The sequence below is a fragment of the Microtus oregoni genome, unplaced genomic scaffold, assembly GCF_018167655.1.
Source record: "Microtus oregoni isolate MIOR12 unplaced genomic scaffold, Mior012 000004F_ref0000308, whole genome shotgun sequence".
Lineage (NCBI taxonomy): Eukaryota > Metazoa > Chordata > Mammalia > Rodentia > Cricetidae > Microtus > Microtus oregoni.
This window is the reverse complement of record NW_024543063.1, coordinates 22,570,475-22,591,446: the sequence shown is the minus strand read 5'-3', so window position 1 is coordinate 22,591,446 and position 20,972 is coordinate 22,570,475. Positions and strand designations below refer to the sequence as shown.

The 20,972-nt window shown below is 43.8% G+C and overlaps 1 protein-coding gene across 1 annotated transcript in view; it reads right to left on the bottom strand.

The window, feature by feature from the left end:
• Daw1 (dynein assembly factor with WD repeats 1) overlaps nt 1-12,676 on the bottom strand; it is a 43,422-nt gene extending 30,746 nt beyond the window's left edge. Inside the window, exon 1 of the mRNA XM_041650816.1 lies at nt 12,606-12,676. Coding sequence (XP_041506750.1) covers nt 12,606-12,645 — 40 coding nt within the window. The 5' untranslated portion in view covers nt 12,646-12,676. The remainder of the gene's footprint in view (nt 1-12,605) is intronic.
• Nucleotides 12,677-20,972: the final 8,296 nt, after the last annotated feature.

Here is a 20,972-nt window from a genome sequence, read left to right as displayed (position 1 = left end):
ATGAAAGGTTTTCTCTCTCAGTATGGATGCCTGGCAACAATCATCCTGTTCCTATCTTATAGCTAACCTGCTTTGTTGACATCCTGTCTTATTGACATCTTGCCTTGCAGTCTTCCTATCTCTATCTCCTGTTCTCTCAGGCACCTGGGATGTTCTAATGGGAGCAGGCTGGCTGCTGATCCGGAGATTTGTTTAAAACAAACAGGACATTCCCCCGGGAGCATGCTAGCTGTGGGTTTTGGGGAGGGGGTCTGTAGGGTCTTTCACCATCAGCTCACAGGTCCCCAGCTGTGATGCTGTTTAGAAAGCTCAAGGAACCTTTAGGAGATAGAACCTCCTTGGTGGGAGTGGGCCACTGCAGGGCAGAGGAGGTTCTAGCCAGACCCACTTCCTGTTCACGCTCCACTTCCTGAGGGTTGATGAAATGTGACCAGCCCACAGCAGAATCACAGTGGAAGCCCTGAGCTCTTTATCCTAACACCTGCACTTGGTCCTGGCAGGTAGAAGCGCAAAACACAGTTCCAGACTTCCTCAACTTGTGTCCCTCAGCAGTTCCATTGCCGGTGGAACAGGGGCACAGCAGCAGCTAGAACCCCACCCCCCCTTCGTGTTATGGTTTCCTGTCTCTTTAAGAGACAAGCCACGCCCACTCCCACTACCTCTGACCTTCTGTAGCCATCTTGGTCTCTTGGTCTCTTTTCTTTCTGTTCTCTTAGGGTGCACATGGATCTTTGCCTCTCCCTTTTCCTCTTTTTTTTTCTCCTTTTCTCTCTCTCTCTCTCTCTCTCTCTCTCTCTCTCTCTCTCTCTCTCCCTTCCTCCCGCCCTCCCTCCCTCTCTCTCTCATTTAATAAATGCTTATGGCTATTTTCTGTGTCTATGGGTCTGCTTACACGCGACGCACCACGCGGCCCCCTGCTGCTGGGAATCTACAGCCGCTTGGGGACGGGGACCGGCAGCCGCCAGCGCCTCTGCGCGGCCCGCCAGTTAGAGCAGCCGCTGGGCTCTTCCCGGTTTCCTGCCCGCCTGCCATGTGTCCGCTGCTTGCCGCTAGGATGCTCTGCGGTTCTGCACCGGGGACCTGCTAGCAGCTCCGGACCCATCCGGCTCACACCCGCCCGCTTGGCCTGGTCCTGGGCTGGCGGCTGCTCCATGAGCCCGCCCGGGACCCGCCAGCATTTTAGAAACAACACCTCATGCTTTTCTCTAAGGCTGATCATTGGGGGAACAGCCCATTCCACCCATCAGAGAAACAGTGAAGTCCTGGATGTGCCAGACCTGTCCACAACCACACATTGAAGCAACGCTAGAGAAGCCTTGTGTCTCCTTGTCCTCCAGCCCACGGCGTCATCAGTCTCACGGGGTGACCTATGGGGTCACTCACAACCAGCAGACAACCCCTCACTGAAGTCACAGAAGCACCAAAACACAAAACAGAGCACAATAATGTTCTTGGGGATCAGGAAAACGAACCAAAGCCCACAGAAAGGGACACGACATGTTTATCAAATGTAGCAAGGTGATGAGCCATTCAAACAAATGCTCCAGATAGAATTTTAATCATAATGTCATGGTGCTAAAACCAGGAAGAGACAGTCAACAAACACCAATATCCAGGATACATTTTCAAAAGAATCACCCATAACCAACACCAATGCTGAGATGAATGAGACCTTTTAATTACCTGGTATACACATTGAAGGAAGTATCATTAAAAGGTGTCTCAGCATGGGCTGGAAAGATGGAACAGCTGCCACGCATGCGTACTGCTTTTGCAGAGGCCCCTAATTCTGTTCCCAGCACCAAAACTCAGCCATGACTCCGGCTTCAGAGGAATAAGACACCTAGAACTCACAAGCATGTACTCATATACAGACACATACACATAATTTTTAAAAAAAGCAAACCTTAACAATAATCAATGTTTCAACAGAGTCACAGCAGCTTGTTTGCTGGAGTGAGACTATACAAGGTGGAACCAGCCTAACACTGAGAGGGAAAACAGGCTCACAAGTCCCTACCACTAGCTGAGGCGCTATGGGTAGTGGAATGCTGGCCTTGGAGAGTCAGCTTTACTTCTCCCACACTCAGGAATATAGGACCAGCATAACATTGAAGAGTGGCGGGCGCGGGGGAGGGGGGTTGGAGGAGAAGTCGAAAGTGAATATCATCAAAATGCATTATATACATGGATGAAATCTTAAAAGAATTAATGAAAATCCTATGTGTTTTCATAATTCCACAATTATGCAGGCCAACGGGATACGAACGGGGGTCCCTGATAAACCTGGAGGCGAGTAATGGAAGAGCAAGAGACACGAGAAACACGGCAAGACAGGATTTCTGATCAAACCGCGTTTTATTATTTCTCAGAAGCTGTTATATAGCAAACAGGCAAGGGGGAGAGGAAAAGGTCAGGTCTGCTGGAATTCAGCAATTCCCCAGCTGATAAGGAAATACAGAGGGTCTGTGATTGTTGGCTAACAAAGGAAATGCTAATTGTTTCTAAAAGCCTAGAGCCTGCCAATCTCACTAGGAGATAAGATGCCAGGTTGATTTCCTAGGGCCTGCAGAATTAATCCTGCAGAGGGGATAGAGGCGAATATTTTACTTAACTTGTGAGTTTAAGATGACAGTAAACAAAATGCAGATCTCAAAATACAGGTCTTTGCTTCCAGCACACAATCACAAAGCCACTTGCAGTAGGTTTTAAGAATGAAAATTCTGGCAATAAACAGAATTTATTAAAATGAATGAATTGAGAATTTTTTAAATAACGAAAAGGGTACCAGGTGGTGGTGGCACCTTTAACCCTGGCACTCAGTAAGGTTGAGGCAGATGGATCTCAGTGAGTTTGAGGCCAACCTGTTCTGCAGAGTGAGTTCCAGGATAGTCAGAGCTACACAGAAAAACCCTGAATTGAGAAAAAAAAAAGGGGGGGGGGGGGCAAAAACAAACAAATGAAAAGCCAAGAAGGACAATGCTTTTGTAGATTGGCTCAATCCTAAAAATGACTAGAGGTATAATCTGTGTCTGCAAAAACTGAGGGATGAAATATACTCAACCCGCACAAGAGAGAGAAGAGACTAGGACAAGGAACTGATCATGTCCTAATCACACGCTTTGCCTGCCTCATTGTACTTTCTCTGGATGCTAGTCACCTCCAAACTCCAGTGTGGGCCACAAGAGCATCTCACAATTTTCAGACGTCTAGGTCAGCAAACATGCTTTCATTGTGCAATGGTTTCCATGTTAAAGTTCAGAACTTTTAAGCATGTGTTAAGTGGTTTTATAACAGATCCATAAATTGCTATCCTAACAGTACATGCGATTTAAAAAAGAGCCCGTGTGTTCCCCAAAGAAAAGCGTCAGGACAACGGCACAGTAACTTTACACTGATCTTCAACAGCCTAACTGCCAGCTTCTGCGTTCAAATTCTTGCCATTCCTACTCTGTTTCAGACGAAATACAAGGAAAAAATAACCGTACACAGATGAAACAGCCTTTTCAAATGGTGATGGTTCTTCATTAGTATGATAATAAAACTTAACAATTACAAGGTTTTTTTTCATATACTGTGAAACTACAACCACTTAAGGGAGTTCTGTGATACCTGGATAGAATAAAATCTAGATTTTTCTGTGGATTTTTATCCAGGCATAACTGGAAAACATTCCCTCTGAGTTGTGCATAGCTTCTGCTGTTCACACAGCTTCCAGTGACCACATCTGTTAGTGGTACTTCCAATCTCATCAGAAAGCTCTCACTGATGGCAAACTGTCATGGCAGTGTGGAAGATATAGGTTTTCTTAACTTCTTGTTTTCTTTGAAAGCCCAAATTTTATCACTGGCAAGAAATACTGATTGTCTGGCAAATGCCCCAAATCTGAAGAGCGTCAGTTATCTGTCAATCTCAAGTAAAAATGATCTGCAAGGGTTAGGAGTTGTACAGGAAGGGACAACTAATTCTATAACTCACACAACCACAACCACAGATATTTTCCTAAGGACCACCATGGTGCTCGCTGAACACATGAACATGATATGTGGTTGGATAGGCGTCCTCAGACTGCTTACTTAGATTAGCGTTCCCTGCCTTTGTACCCATGACCTCCCAGAGGTAGCCAATTCCAAAGTTCATACTCCCTTCTACCTCCAATAAATCTTCCTTGGGCTTTTCTGAATGCACGCTATCTTTCTTCTCCAATGGCTTTTTTCCTTTTAATCTGAATCTATACCCAAGTATTCTTCTCACTTTATCTCTCTGTCATCTATCTATGTATCTATCTATCCATTTATCTATCTTGCGTTGGTGTTCACGGCTTTGTCATCAATATGCTAACTATTAATTATAATTATAAACATTAATTATAGCTCCCTAATGTAGGCTTCTTGAATTCCAGACATGCCGATGATCTACCCTCACGTTAAACAAGCAAGGCTCTTCTCCCAGCCCTGTTCCTCCTCTAAGGTCCCTTTCCTGGTGTCACAGTCTTGGAAGGAATGCATCTCAATACTGTCTTGCAACACTTTACTTGGCAAAACTGTGCATATCACCCATGTATCTGGTAAGGAATGAAGTTTACTACCTTAGAATAGAAAAAGCATTCAGAATACTTTTAATGACCGCTAAAACTGCCCTGAACCTCTAGCACAGGAGGATGACTGGACTTATGAACTATTTGCCATGGTTTGTCTTGACAGTTTGTCTTCATAGGAGAGAGTTGTAGTAAAGATTTGGAGTAAGACTCTGGCTCTATAGTTGTAAAATAAACTTATAAACAGAAAAGGTTCTGAAGAAAATTCTTTTTTATTTAGGATGAAAACAGACAGCCTTTGTGACATTGAAGTTTTCAGCAAAATGTGGATATTACATTTTATTATTTTATTAGTCCTTTGAGAATTTCATACAAAATGCTTTGACATATTCCCACCGTTCTCCAGCTTCTCCCAGAAGCACGCCTTGCTTCCCTACCCTCCTACCTTTGCATCCTTAGTTTTTATTTAAACCCATCACATTTTTAAAATCCTTTAAGAGCATAGTTAAACGCACTGTGATCCAGAAATAATAGTGTGAGGGACATTAAAGGAACAACGTAAAGATCTAAGGTTGAACTGGATAAATTATATGTATATATCTATAGATAGATAGATAGATAGATAGATAGATAGATAGATATTTTAACAAATGAAGAAAGATGCAATTAATAGAAAGATCCCATTTACAACTGCAAAGCGAACTTCTGGATGCCTGAATAGGAAATCAATGAGCGATAGACAAGATACATCTGAATCATCAAACAACAGCCCCAAAAATGTGACAAAAGGAGAGGTACAGTTTTGGAAGACAAAAGGCAATACTGTAAAGATGTCAAATAAATGTGTGAAATTGATACCATAAAAACTTCATATTTGGAACTTGAAATATTGTTTGTTCTACTATGCACACCAATAAGTATAAGACAATAAAGTATAGTTCTGATACAAAATAAATCATTGCGACAGAATTATCTACACATTGACATTTCAAAGCAAGGTTAAGGGAGCATATGGAATTAATGGGCAAATAATGAACTATTTAGCAAGGAATGATGCATAAAATCAGTTGGTTTTAAAAATTAACGTATCTTCCACACATACAAAAACATACAAGCAGATTAAAGATAATATTTGCAATAAAACATGAAGTAGTTTGAGTACTAGAACATATTTATAGTTCAGGGTCAGCAATCAGCCTTTTAACAGCTAAGGATGGTGTTTTAAAAAGCCTCCTGCTGCTAATTTTAAGCTCCTACACAGTAAAGAGTTGATGACATTAAAAACAAACTATGATCAGTGAAAACATCTCAACTCAGGAAGTTCAATGTGAAGAACTGTAACCCTGATTTTAGAAAAGAAAACTGAACAAAAGACATGAGGGGCTAACTTGGGGTGGGGGCAGGCAATGATGAGTACATATACAAAATTAAAGAGTCTCTGCCTCACTAATAAAAGAAAATTAACAATATGATTTTCATAGAGTACCGAAGATTGGGGGTGCTAGTAACATGCCATGCTCACACAACTGTGTGAAGACATGGGCAATCTTAGTTCTTTTCTTTAATTTCTTTAATTTTTCCATAAGATTTATGCCTAATTAAATATTTTTAAAACTATAATAAAACTTTAATAAGAGGTGAAAGGAGAAGAGAAATGGTAGGGGTTAATACTGATGGAACATAAACTCTTAAGGAATGGGGGCCCCCCACCAGACTAACTGACCCAAATAAGATTCCAGGGGCTGGAGAGATGGCTCAGTGGTTAAGAGCACTTGACTGCTCTTCCAGAGGTCGTGAGTTCAATTCCCAGCAACCACATGATGGCTCACAACCATCTGTAATGAGATCTGGCGCCCTCTTCTGGCATATGGGCATACATGGAGACAGAATGTTGAATACATAATAAATAAATCTTTAAAAAAATAAATAAGATTCCATATTTTAAACTATATAAAGCTGACCTATATGTGAGGCAGTGCTATCATTAAAATGACTTTCCTTTTCTTTAACTGCAGGATTTTACAACATAGATAAATGGACTTGTGTAGTGTTATTGAGGAAAGCAAGCACTCAAAACTGTTTTCTAGGATTGCTAATAGGCCACAACACTTTGGGGGTTCAAGCAACCTTTACACAGAGGTTGCGTATCAGATATCCTGCATATCAGATATCTACATTATGATTCATAACAGTAGCATGTAGTGGCATTTCAAATATATATTTAATAAATAAAGACTGCCTGAAGATATGAGAGTAAAATAGTCCCACTGATCAGCCTTACAGACTAGATTATGTTAACACACACCTTTAACCCCAGTAGTCACCCTAGTTGCCATAGACACTGGGTGTTGCATGCCTTTAATCCCAGTGGTGCATGTCTTTAATCACAGCCCTAAAGAGAAATATAAGATGGGGTGAGACAGCTCTCAGGCACAGTCACCTTCTGAGATTCCTGGAGGAAGGATCGCCATTTCAAACTGAGGTCGAGGTAAGAGCCAGTGGCTGGTTGTTTTACTTTTCAGATCTTTAGGTTGAACCCCAATTTCTGACCCTGAATTTTTATTAATCATGCTTCAGTAGCAAAATTACAGTCATGAAGTAACAGCTGCTGTAGGACAAAAGGGGGAGGTGCTGCGGGAGAACCTTCTGCTCCTTCAGCCAATAGCCGCTGAAGTACGAGCCCACTGTGCTGCGGAGCAGAATGTCCTCTAGCAGCAAACAGCAAAAATAATTTTATGCTTGGGGGTTACCACAACGTGAGGAATTGTGTTAAAGTCGCAGCATTTGGAAGGTTGAGAACCACAGCTACCGGGCTGCAACTGGAGCCCAAGGTTGTGGCATGAGCTACAGCAAATATAAACCAACAGACAAAGGTGCTAACAGTGTCAATCACACCCCCGTGATGTGTTTCTGCCTTTCAACATTCCTCACCTTCTATTGGCCATCAGTTACTATGCAATAGGCCTAATTGTGAAAACATTATGGAAAGAAACCTCTATCAAGAAATATTAGTATTCTTTACTCTGAACAGTAGAAACTTTTGATGTGCTGGGAATCTTAGCCAGCTTAATTGATGTGTATTTATTTCCTAACCAAAGAGCAAGGAACTGAACCCAAAACAACAAAAGTGACAAAGGCTGTCATAACTGACCTGGTGGGAAAGCTCAGTCAGCACCACCCATGCTTCAAAAAGTCAAGACCTTTCAGTTAATAAACTATGAACGCACCCAACATAGAAAGGAAATGAATGATCTAGGTAGGGTCAGCCACATCCTGCTATGTGCGTTTAGTTACCAGGTATTTAGGGACAGGATTGACTTAGTAGATGAAACAGAAGAATGTTTCAGACATTAAGTGGGAGGATTAAAAAGAAAGCCTTAGAAGAGAAAACAAAATTATTTCTATATAGACCCAATATAGAGTACAGGAAACATTCCATGTCAAGCATTTTTTCCCATATGATAATGTTAGTAAAACACCCACTTGCTATTCAGTAGTGTCTGGGAAACTTGCATATTAAATAGCACCCCGAGGACTGGAATTTAGAAATCAAATGTCTAACTGTAGTAAGTAATAAGGCCTCACTATAAAAATAATCATTAAGTCAAGAGTGGCAAGCCAGAGTCTGCAGCCTGTCTGAAGTATGAGACTCCTGTCAGCATACTGGCTGTCAGAGTTGGATCAAGCAGAGACAGGGTTTCTCTGATCTATTCTTGTTTCAGCTGAAGTTCCAGAATCATCCTTGCACATTGTCTCATCAAGCTCGCTTATTCAACACATGTCAGTGGATGGTAAAATATCCACCAAGCTCTATGCACCTGCTGAAAATAGGTGATAAACAACCACACAATGTACCACATAGAACTCTTATCTTGTGAGGAAAATCAAGCAAGAAAAATTAGTCAGGGGACAGTGAGTCAGATCGACACAACCCCAAGGTGGGGTGGGGAATGAAATCAGGAAAGTTATCTTGGCACTACCTTGAGAGGGACGGAAATTTTAGAAAGAGAAGCCACCTATTTGATACACCTTTGAGGAACTGCTAGCAGTCTGGGAACACCTGCTATGCAAATGAACACAGAAAAACTATTCCAGTTAGAAGTAGGATTAGCCTTGTGGACTCTGAGTAGGACCACACCCAGCTGGGCCAAAGCATAAGGAAAAGAGTGTTGCTGCCAAAGGCAGATTGAGAAAAGATCAGGGTCAGAGAGGCAGAAGGGTGCGGTCCTGCAGGAGGCTGGACAGCATGGCCATTTGGCTCTGAGATTTAAAATGAACTAAAGTGTGGCGAGCTTGGGAAGCAGAGGCACTTCCTCAAATGGACACGTCAGCCGAGCCATTGGGTTGTTCTGTCGACATGGGGCAAGGGAGAGGTTATAGTCATAGAGAAAATGGATGTGATGGTGGAATGAGGCTTCTGATGTCTGGTAATATTGGTATAATATTAATATAATGTTGTATCAGAAAGATGATAGAAAGATAGATAGATAGATAGATAGATAGATAGATAGACAGACAGAGATTGATGGATTGGTGGATGAATGGATGAAGAGGAAAGAGTAAACTGGAGCAGGGCAGTGGTGAAGCACACCTTTTATCCCAGCACTCAGGGAGGTAATGGCAGGCAGATCTCTGTGAGTTCCAGGCTGGCCTAGTCTACAGAATGAGTTTCAGGATAGCCAGAGATACACAGAGAAACCCTGTCTTGAAAAACCAAAAAGAAAAAAGAAAGAGGAAACTGATAGAATTACTCATTGGACAAGGTATGAAGCGAGAATTACGAGTGAGACCAATCTTTGTCACGAGCTAATATAGACCCAAAGCTACAGCTGAGATGGGAAAGACCACGGGAAACTTAGCCCATCTGAGGTGTACATTGGATGCGTCGGTGAAGATGTCAGACAGCTTGCTCTGGACTACTCAGGGTAGTTTCCTCAGCCTTGGGAATAGTTGAACTTGCCCCTCAAATGAGTGCGGATAGATGAGAGAAGTTTGAGGTCAGAGGTCTGGGGCATTCCAAACTAGGACGGCAGAGGAGCCAGCAGGACAGAGAAAGGAGCAGTAGTGAGATGAAAGAAAGGCAGAGAATTCGTCTTAGAAGCCAGATGGAGTAGCCATGTGAGGTCATTGTTGCTGGCTGCTCAGGAGTGTGACATAAGCAGTGGATTCAGATACACAGAGGTCAGTAGAATCCTGAAAAAGACAGGTTTCAGAGTGTAGTAACAGTGAAAACAAGAAATGAACTAAAGAGAGAAAAGAGGGAGTTTGGAGAACATGTGGCTCAAAATAGGCTTATACCGAAGGGAGAGGACAGCCATGCCGGCAACTGGGGAGTCACCTGAAGTGTGAACTCAGTGCTACTGACTGACAACTTGACATAGCCAATCAACTTGTCCCACAGAAAATACCTCACGTGCTGATAATGGACTGTACAGGCATCGCAGCCCACGTCCATAACCTGAGCTCCACAGAGAAGGGTTCAAGGGGGCCAACGTTTATCAGACTCTGTTCTAGTTTGATTCCTGCTGCTGTGCAGAACAGTACGACCAGAAGCAACTCCAGAGGCGGAGAGAATTTATTTGACTTACACATCCCCATTAAAGTCTATCAATGAGGGAAGTCAGGGCAAGAACAGAGGCAAGAACCATAGAGGAACACAGCCTACTGGCTTGCTTCCCATGGCTTACTCAGCCTGCTTTCTTATACAACCCAGGATCACCTGCCCAGGGAGGGCACCACCCCTAATTAACTAGAAAAAGCTTCATAGACTGCTTCTAGGCCAATATGGTGGGATCAGTTATTCAACTGAAGTTCCCTCTTCCCAGATGCCTCTAGCTTGTGTCAACCGACCAGCAGTCTCATTTGATGAGAAATAAAACAAGAATAAAAATGATGTAGAGGAAGTAAGTAAAAGGTACCTTTGACATGGAAAAGGAAGGTCTTGTTGGGTCAGTGACATTAACTGAAGGGAAGTAAAGGAAAGAGCTTAGCTCTTGTGAGGTCTAGAGGAACTTTGTCCAGGGAGGGGATGGTGAGCAACAGGGCCTTCTTGTAAGTTTTGGAAGATTGCTTCAAAGTTCTAAAGTATAGAGAGGACAGAGAGTAAGGTTCTAGAAGCTGACAGAAGAGGCTGAGCCAATTCTTCCAGACTGCGTATTTGATTCTACGCCTAACAGGAGCACGAGAGAAGACGATTGGAGACGATTGGTTTAGATTCTACCAGCAAACAGGAGGCGAGAGTGAAAAACAGGAAGCCGGTTGACAAGACACTGCCAGCCCAACAAGGGATGGCAGATGCCTGAATCGGGTTGGTAGAGGGAAGGGATGCTGAGCCAAGAACACTGGGCGACGCAAAGAGGGGTGAGCTAACGCATTCACAACATTTTGGAAGTAGAGGTGATACAATTTGTGGACAAATGGAAAAGAGTGAGCAGAAAGGAGCAGTAAGAGGAAGCAAGGAAAATAGAGGACGGCCATGTGGCTTCTGCAGGAAAAGAAAAGAACCACTGGGCAAGAAAAAAAGAGAGAGAGATAGGCAATGATACCTGCTGGCAGGGAACAACCTGCAAAAACAACAAAATCAGGATGGCATCAAAGAGGAATACTGATATCCTTGTCTGTTAGATATATTGGATAGAATTATGAACTAAAATGTTGCTGCATTGCCTAGGAAAACCCTCTTGCTGTCCTCCTCCCACCCCCATCCCCCCCCATCCCTATCCCCCCATCCCCACCCCACCACTGGGACTGGGGGTTGGAGTGGGGGAGTGGGTGGGGCTTTGTCCCTTAAAGGAACAGGATACCCAGGTGACAGAACAGACCATTACATTATGTCTTGAAATTCTTGAAGTCCACTTCCATAAAACTGTCTCTGTTAAACTGTTACAAAGTGAGTTAACTCGCCTCTGAAATTTCTGCAGGCTCTTTACCCAAATGTGGCATTGAGCAGGAGTTCCGAACCAAGTTTTGAGAGCTTTCTTTAACATATTTCATTTTATTTGCTATTTCAGCTACACTTATTATTTATGTTACAGGTGAGCACATATTCCACCGTATACATGCAGAGGTCACGAGAGAACTTCGGGGAGGCAGGTCCCCCTTCCACCTCTTTAGACTGAACTCACACCATCAGCTTAGCCACAAGTATCTTGACCCACACTGAGCCTTCTCCCTGACTCTTTTATTAATTGAGTTCCTAGATAAAATTTGGGAGTTTTCCTCCTATTTTTTTTTTGTTGTTGTTGTTGTCATTGCTTTGGGGGGGGAGATGCTTTGTTTTGTTTTGTTTTGATTTTTGAGTCAGGGTTTCTCTGTGTAAGGACCCTAGCTGTTCTGGAACTTGTTTTGTAGACCAGGCTGGCCTCGAACTCACAGTGACACACCTGTTTCTGCCTCCCAAGGCTTGGAATTAAAGGCCTGAGCCATCATGCCTGGCTTCCTTCTCTTTTGTCCACACCAAGTTGTATTTCATTTACTCTCTGATGGTTATCATGCCCCTTCCCCAGTCTGTACCGCATGACTCTAAGACAGCAGCATTATGTGGGCTTATTTCATAATCACTTCATCAGAATCAAGAGCTCTGACCTTGTTTAAACTCCTGTGGCAAGGGGCACAAAGAATGTAAGTTACAGGTTCAGGGCGTGGTTTCTCAATGCAGCAGACTGGAGTGTGTGGCAAGGGGAATGTATTTGGCTGGCTGTGCATTTTTTTTTTCAAGCTTCCTTCACTTAGACTTGGTCATTAAGAGTTTAAAATGACAGAAAGTTCCAGAAAACACTATCCCAGGACGTCACTATTCATTTCTCTTCCAGTCCCACCCAACTCCGACTTGTGAGTTACCAGAAAACTTTTAGAAGTTTAAAGACTTCCTCAAAGAGTCACTTAAAGGATTTGAGGGAACAACAGTCAGTTTGTGAAAGGGTAGGGGGCCCAGACAGGAGAGCTCTGGCTTCCTGTCCCACTCAACACAGCAAGGGGGCGCGACGTTCCTCCCCAGGTTCCTGTCCCCTTCTTTGTCCTAGACTATCCCAGGCTGGGAACCCAGAGCCCGCAGGTGGGAACTCCGTACCTGGTGGGTAATACCGAAGCAAGAGGCTCTTGAGCTTCATTTTCTTAGGCTTCCACGCTGATGGGCTTCGTAGCCATGGAAACGGACAAACAGCAGAAGGTCGCTGAGGCGCGTGCGCCAAGTGTTTCTTTGTGGACTTTGGCGAGCCCAACCGCAGCAGGTCCGGAGCTGGGTACGCTCAGCAGGCAGCTGGCAGTCAGAGGAGCGAGCAACCAGTGTTCCCAGGGGAGACGCTAGTCCGTCCCATGTCCTTTAACTGTTTAAATTTTTCCTGAATCGACTCGTTTAATTTTAGCTTCTTTTCAAGTGAAAGGAAAAAAAATGCTATTGTGGAAAAGAAAATGTTCATCAGTTTCCAATAAAAAGCAAATAAAATTACGCAATTTAAAGGAACTATTGGATTAGTATTCTATTGCCTGCCAAAGCCTCTAAACCGACGCTTTCCCTTCCTTTCTTTGTTATTGTTGTTCAATAACTCTTGAGGATTTTAAAAAGACAAACCAACCAAGTTTACGTTCTCACTTTCTCAGAAGACTGGAAAGCTGTTTGCTGATACATAGAAGTAACCTGGTAGAAGTGAGTCACGCAGCTTCAGCTGGAAGTGTCCCACAATTGACAAGGAGACGCATATGTGACCCTCTGTCTCTTTTTGCTCAACAGATCTACTAATCATTACAAGCCTGAAGCCTGAAGAGGGGATGAGAAGAACGCTATGAAAATTTCCCTTTCTAAAACCGAAGTCTGTGGTAGACTGTGTTCACAAAGGTTACTCCGTCTGCACCAGCCATTTGCAAACATGGCTTTTGGAAAAGCAACTTCATTGTGAAAAAAGCTGGTGGACAGCGTCTCAATCATGTCATCAAAGTTGCTGTCACCAACTGACACATTAACATTGTGTGCTTGCTATTACAGTGCACCAAAGAGAACCCAGTTCTGAAAGCCCTGCCTGAAATGCATACTTGACCCAAGCCAAGAGGAAGTTTCACGCATTCTCTCTTAGGCAGCTTTCTGCCTAAGAAGACACCTGAAACAACTCAACCCAAACGCTGAAGGGCTGGTTTGGAATTTTCACTTTTGGGGTTTGGGTGTATGGTTGGCTCTGTCACTTTGGGGTCTAACCTTGGAAAATCATGGCATGTGCTGAGGGAGGCTACTCACCTCATGGTAGCCAGGAAGCAAGCCAGGGGAGGGGAAGAGACTAATAAAGGGAACCCCTAAATGCTGTACTTCTTCTAAGATTTCTTAAGATGCCACTAATTCCCAATAGACAATTAAGCTATGACTCTATCAATGCCCAATCTAATGATAAAATAAGAGTTACCAGTCACCTCCCTTAGGGTTGAATCACAGTCTCCCACGAGTGAATACCTCTCAGGAGGGTAGGAGGCCTTGTGTTGGTCTTTGTGTGAGAACAATTTTTCAGAAGTGTGTACACTGACTTTCATTCAGTTTCCAAGGGCCTAGTAGTTCCTTCAAGGGCCTCTTAGACCCAGAAGGACACTAGGGTCCTAATTGAACAGCCCAGAACCTTGGCCAAATACCCAAGCAATTTTCCTAGAAAACAATAGAACTGTGTACAAACAGAAAGATGATCCAGAAATGAACAAGGGGAGGGTTGAGTAGACTAAAATCTCTCTTGGCTTTGGCATCGCTTGAAGTTAAAGTTGACTCATTGCTTATTCATTGCCAGAAACCACAGCACTATCCTCTCAGCCTGTGAGTGGAGTTCTTTCACCTCCCATTCAAGTGTTGTGAACAATTCACAAAAGAAAAAAAGGAGAAAGAAGAAGAAGAAGAAGAAGAAGAAGAAGAAGAAGAAGAAGAGGAAGAGGAAGAGGAGGAAGAAGAAGAAGAAGAAGAAGAAAAAGAAGAAGAAGAAGAAGAAGAAGAAGAAGAAGAAGAAGAAGAAGAAATGCACACATTGACACATTGCCCAGGTGATGGATCCCACCACAGTGTGAGGCTTAGCATAACTTCCTCACAGAGCTACATTACTGCCCTTCATGAATGGAGCCCTCAGTGGTTTTGCACAGTTCCTCACTGGATGACCAGTTGATATTCACAGGTACTTACACAAATGTAGTATTTGATTCTGGGTCGCTTTCCTGCAGTGGACCGACAATCACTTCCATGCCCCTCCTTCCATTCCCCCCAAATTTAATATGTTCAAATTCCTACACAAACGGAATGGTATAAGAAATAGGGTTTGGGGAACTTCTTGAGTCCTGAGGGTGACGCTCTTACTAAGGATATAGTGGGCTGTTAACAACCTAAAACCCATGAGAGAGACAATCAAGTAGACTGTCACCCTGAGCTCAGTCCATCTGGTCAATAACACTCGAACGCAGCAGCTTGAACTGAGAGGATCTTGTGAGGATCAACCTTGAGTAGTCAAAAGTTACACATGTAGGGGCCTTAATTTCATTTCTCTAAACCAACCCAGCTAGTCAAGTGACGTTACTGGGGCCTTCGGGTGTCACAATGTGGTCCAGGGAATGGAAGCAACAACATTATCATGGAATCCCTCAGAACTGTTTGTTCCAGGTTCATTTCATATCTCTCTAGACTTGCTGAAGCAGAAGAAAATCAGCAAGGAAACTCTACAACCCCAATTGAAACATATTTTCTGATGACAGTTATAAAATATGAGACCTACAGTACTGGTTTTAATAAGTTTTCCCAATGTGGTCAAAACTGAGTGATTCAAGCTGGGCCCTGTTTTCCAGGATCAGATCCCTTGTGCACTATGTCATAGCGGGTTTCTCTGATTGTCAGTGTGTTAGTTGCTTACGTTTCTGTTGCTGTGACCAAGGCAGCTTATAGAAGGTAGAGAATTTAAGCTTATAATTCCAGAAGGAGTTCATCCTGTCATGGCAAGCAAAGTGTGGCACTAGGCAGGTATGGTAGCTGGAGCAGCAAGCTGGGAGCTCACGCTTTAAATCACAAGCATGGAAAGAGAGAGAGAGAGACAGAGAGGGACAGAGAGAGACAGAGAGAGACAGAGAGAGAGAGAGGGACAGAGAGAGACAGAGAGAGACAGAGAGGGACAGAGAGGGACAGAGAGAGACAGAGAGAGACAGAGAGAGAGAGAGAGACAGAGGGAGACAGAGAGAGACAGAGAGAGACAGAGAGGGACAGAGAGGGACAGAGAGAAACAGAGAGAGAAAGAGAGAGACAGAGAGAGACAGAGAGAGAAAGAGAGAGACAGAGAGGGACAGAGAGGGACAGAGAGAGACAGAGAGAGACAGAGAGAGAGAGGGACAGAGAGAGACAGAGAGACAGAGAGGGACAGAGAGGGACAGAGAGAGACAGAGAGAGACAGAGAGAGAGAGAGAGAGACAGAGGGAGACAGAGAGAGACAGAGAGAGACAGAGAGACAGAGGGAGACAGAGAGAGACAGAGAGAGACAGAGAGGGACAGAGAGGGACAGAGAGAGACAGAGAGAGAAAGGGAGAGACAGAGAGAGAAAGAGAAAGAGAGAGACAGAGAGAGAAAGAGAGAGACAGAGAGGGACAAAGAGGGACAGAGAGAGACAGAGAGAGACAGAGAGACAGAGAAAGAAAGAGAGAGACAGAGAGGGACAGAGAGAGACAGAGAGAGACAGAGAGAGAAAGAGAGGGACAGAGAGGGACAGAGAGAGACAGAGAGAGACTAGAAATTTCAGGATTCTTTAAACTCTCAAACCCAGCCCCCAGTGCCACATTTCCTCCAAAGCCTTGCCAAACAGAACCACGAACTAGGAACCAAGCATTCAAATGCCATAGGCAATAGAGTTTCTCTTCTTCAAACCACCGCAGACAGGGAATTTATATTCATATTCTCAAATATGAATGAGGTCAAAACAATATATGGTAGGAAATTGGAATTCTTTACATTACTTTGCTCCAGATATCCCAGTAATTGACGAAGTTCAGTGAACACAACTGTGAGAGAAAAAAGGACACAAGGAAGGTAAAAGTAGGGGAAAGGGTACCCCCTAGAAGTGATTGAGGCACAGAAAAGCAGACAGAGAGATGTCAGGCTAGGCAACAACAGCCTAGATTCAGCAATCACCAGGCCCAGACCCTGTGACTACACCACATGGCATAGGCCCTGTGGAAGAATCTACTCCTATTCTTCTGATTAGTAGATATAGATTTAAATGGACTCCTAATGACTTACAATTAATTATACCCACACATTAATGTATCTCTTTGCCCTCACCAGAGAAGCTTCCATTTGTAGTGCATGGTTAGTAACATAGAAAATCAAAATTGTCCAAGGTGAAGAGAATAAGCGACTTCAGAACACACCTCCCTAAAAGGGATACCTATATCACAGCCCTTCCTCTCAGGGCTCATGGGATCATTGCAGAGGATGGGGCAGAGAGATTTTGAGACCCAGAAACAGTGGGTAAATACAAGAAAATAGTGCCTTCCGCTGACAATGTAGAAATGAACACTTCAGAACTCAGAGGTATGTGACAGCATGTGCAAGCCCCATACAAGCTCAAGCCAGACCAAATCTCATGGAGAAGGGGGGGGGGGCAGAGGAGAAGCCCCATTCTAGTCAAGGAACCATTTGCAATAGACAGCTTCTGGCAAAGGGAAAATCAGTTTTCTTTAAGAGTGCTGCCCTTAGTAAGTCAACACGCTCCAGGGGAAGTCTGCACATCCAAGAATAACACATAGGCAGACAAACTGGAAATGGTGGATGAAAAAAAAAAAAGAGGGTACAAAGTTATGTGGATAGGGAGGGGGTGAATCTGGGAACGAGCTGGGGGAGATGAGTAACTATGATCAAAATTCTCAAAGAACTAATAAAATGTTGCTTGCTTTATCTCGGGTTATTGTTACAATGATGGTAAGCTGACTAGTTTGGACCATCTCTGAAGCTCAGAGGATTTCCAGCACCAGAAATGTTCTAGCTGGCGTGCTGGGACCCGCTGCCAAGTTAGAGAACTCAGTGCCAAATTGGCTCAGAGACAGAACCAGATGAAATTCCCTTCGCAGTCCTATGATTCTGTGTTCTCAATGTATTGGCGTGTTTCATAAGAGATCAAGAAAAAAAATCTGAATGTTGGTTGCTCGTTAGAAACTCACAATTCCAGAGCCTGGCCCCTCACCCTGACCTCAACAAGGCAGATCCTTGACCCTGCTCACTTTTGGTTGCTCAACTCTGAATGACTTTCTTCCATTCCACTCAGCAGCCACATCCCACAGCCTGCTGGTTCCTGCCCTGGGATTCTATCCTCCTCATTCCTGACCCCTGATCAGCCTCCTCCTACTCCAGCTGCTTAAAGCATTACCAGACTAGCGTCATCTTCTTGACATGCTCTGTTCAATTTCATTCCCAGAGGACTGTGGTTGTGGTTTGCACATCACATACTCCACAACATCCCTGCTCTGCCATGCCCTTCCCAAGCGCTCAAGTAGATAATCACAGCTGGATGCTTTCAGGTATGACCCATGATGCCTCAGTCACTTCATACTGAAAGCTCTATTACATTTAAATTTCTTTATTTTCTTTCTTCCAACCAATATTATTGCATTCTTTTGTTTGCCCCTACCCCGTGTGTGTGTGTGTGTGTGTGTGTGTGTGTGTGTGTGTGTGTACACATGCACACACCATGATTCCTGCTATCTCCTGCTAATGGGACTGAATTCTGTCATCTAGCTCATCTAATGAACACTTATCACAACTCTGGTCACAATGATGACTTCCTTCTTTTCTTGCCTTAATTGTTCTCCTACTTTGAATTCAAGTTTTTTGGGCACTAGAAGATCCAAAAGATTTATAAAAACATACTCCAGGTTTCAACTTCAGCATAGAAATCCAGCCCCAAAAGGTTGCCAAGGGCTTTTGCACCAGGACATCAAGGAACACTAAATAGGACCTGAACTACTGGTCATAAATCTTTTTGGTAGGCCATGTATGGGCAGGGTTGACCACATGTTGTACCGGGAGTCACTCGTGGTACTTACCGGCATTCCTCCACTTCTTTCTATTCTACCCTGTGGAGTGACCAGGCCCTGTGGTCAGTCTTAGCAAATCCACGCACATTATTGCCAGGTGGTTAGAGGAACTCCTCATTTAACTGGGTGAACTTACAGATGGTCCAGATGAAACGGTTTGCCTCCCTCCACCAACTTTTTCTGTTGTCTACGCCATCAGCCAAATATTCACACTGTGGACTGGAACCTCACCGTGTGATCCTTCATGTAGTTCCTCAATGTGTAGTCATCTCACACTGCACTCCAATGTCCAGTGGGCTTTCAAATTCATCGTTTCCAGCTCAATAGAAAAAAATAGGAACCCCACTTGAGCCTGTGACAGGTCGCCACTTCTGTCCAATGTTGGCCCGTGTTGGCTGGACGCGGCCGTTTCTTTGTGGGACTATGGGAAGTCTACTATCACCTTAGAGACTTTACATGTTATTCTTTCTTTCCCCATCTGGAATCCCAAAATTTCATCCAAGTTCTGTAGTCTTGCCTTCCTACATGTAACTGGGACAAGGTGTCTTCCTCCCTTCCTCTGCCACAGCCGGATAATTGATCAGCATCTAAGCATGCTAGTGGGCTACTGGCGATGGTATGATTGGAAGAGGATAGGAACCAGTTCTTGGGTGCCCTTTGTCTTGTTGGGGGAAAGAGCCTTTGCTATGGTTGTGAATGATGCCCCCTTGTGGTAAGGGTAAGCCTTCACATTTCCAGGGCCTCCAGGGTGAGACCAAAAGGGAGATCTGCAGAGCAGGGAGATCAGCAAGGGCAGCGGCCCACTGTTACCCTGTCCATCCTCCCTGGCAGGGTTCTCTAAGCTAATCTGAGCTCCCAGGCAAATATGTCTAGCAGGGAGCTGAGGTACTGGTCCTTAGGAGTTCTTCCTAGGCAAACACTGCTAGCAATGAGGCCCCTGCATATTGCCTTATTTGGGCCATATACCACACCACTCTAGTGTGCAGTGGTCTCTCACTTAGGATAGATCGACTTAAAATTTTTCAATTGTTTGGCTTTGGATGGTGCAGAAGCAATACATACTAAGTAGAAACCATAGACTTGCATTTTAATATTGAAGGCTTTCTCTGCTGGAATCAATGAACCACACAGAGCAAGCACCAGAACTCAACAGGACACTATATTGTTAAGCTGCAGGGCTCGGTGGGTGCATTCGTTAGGGTACCACTTCCTTGTAAGTGAGAAACGCATCTCTGCATTCTTTCAACCTGGTTTTCAGGAAAGGGCACGCGTGGGAAATGCTGTGGCCTGGGACTGGGCTAGAACTGCCGAGAGCCAGACCTCTGCTATTAGGAAGCATCCTCCTTCGGGATGCAGCACGCACGTCACGCCAGACAGCACAATTACGAATCGGAGGAATTTGGTATCTGAGTTTCAATTCTGTCGTGTGTTAACACATTTACTTAAAGTGACCATAATAATCCTTCCAACTTCGTGGGACTGTAAGAGTCGATGACGTACAAGAAGCACACTGTACCAAAGTTCTAGACATTTAGAACATTATTCTAGAAAGTCTTACTTCAGCCATCCCCCCTATAGCCGAATTCTTTAACTCTCATTTATGTTTTGGCATGCAGAGTACATCTAAAGTCCATTCAAAATAAATTATTGAGGGAATCTTTCTATCCCGGGAAAGTTCTGCGTGTGATAAATAGTTTCATGACAGTAGGGGGCAGCAGCGTACATGGTTCTATTTTTATGCTGCTGCTTTCCTTAGGAAATCCTTGGGTAGATCAGACCTAAGGGTAACATTAGGTACTTAGTGGAGCAAACCCATTCCTTTTAACTTCATGAATCCTATCTTTAAAGGTAACTCCGTGGATATAACAAAGCAGTATAAAAACGTGACACTACTTCCCTTTCCTGCGTATATGTTGTAGTTGTTTAGCTTGGTATTTTTGTGGAACTCCTAACAGTAGGAGTGGGGTGTCTCTGACTGCTTCACCTGATCTTGGAACCATTTTCCTCCTATCGGGGTGCCTTGCTCCACCCTGATAGAGAGTTTGTACCTAGTCTTCTGGCATCTTATTATGCCGTGTTCGTTTGATAGCCCTGGGCGGCCTGCTCTTTTCTGAAGGGAAACGAAGGTGGAGTGGATCTGGGATGGACGAGGGGACTGGGAGTGGAGAAAGGGGAAACTGTGGTCAGGATATCTTGTATGAGAAAAGAATATATTTTAAAAATTATGCATTTATTTACTATAGTTAATTACTCTGAAGGTATCCCTGTCCATTTTTAAAAATTTCAACTTAAATAAGCCATGCTGCATATAAGGTTGAAATGTCACTGTAGTCCACAAAAATCTACAATAGTTAGGTATCAATTAAAATTAAAGTATATTTAAAAGAGTTTTTAAATTTGTGAACTAGTTTTA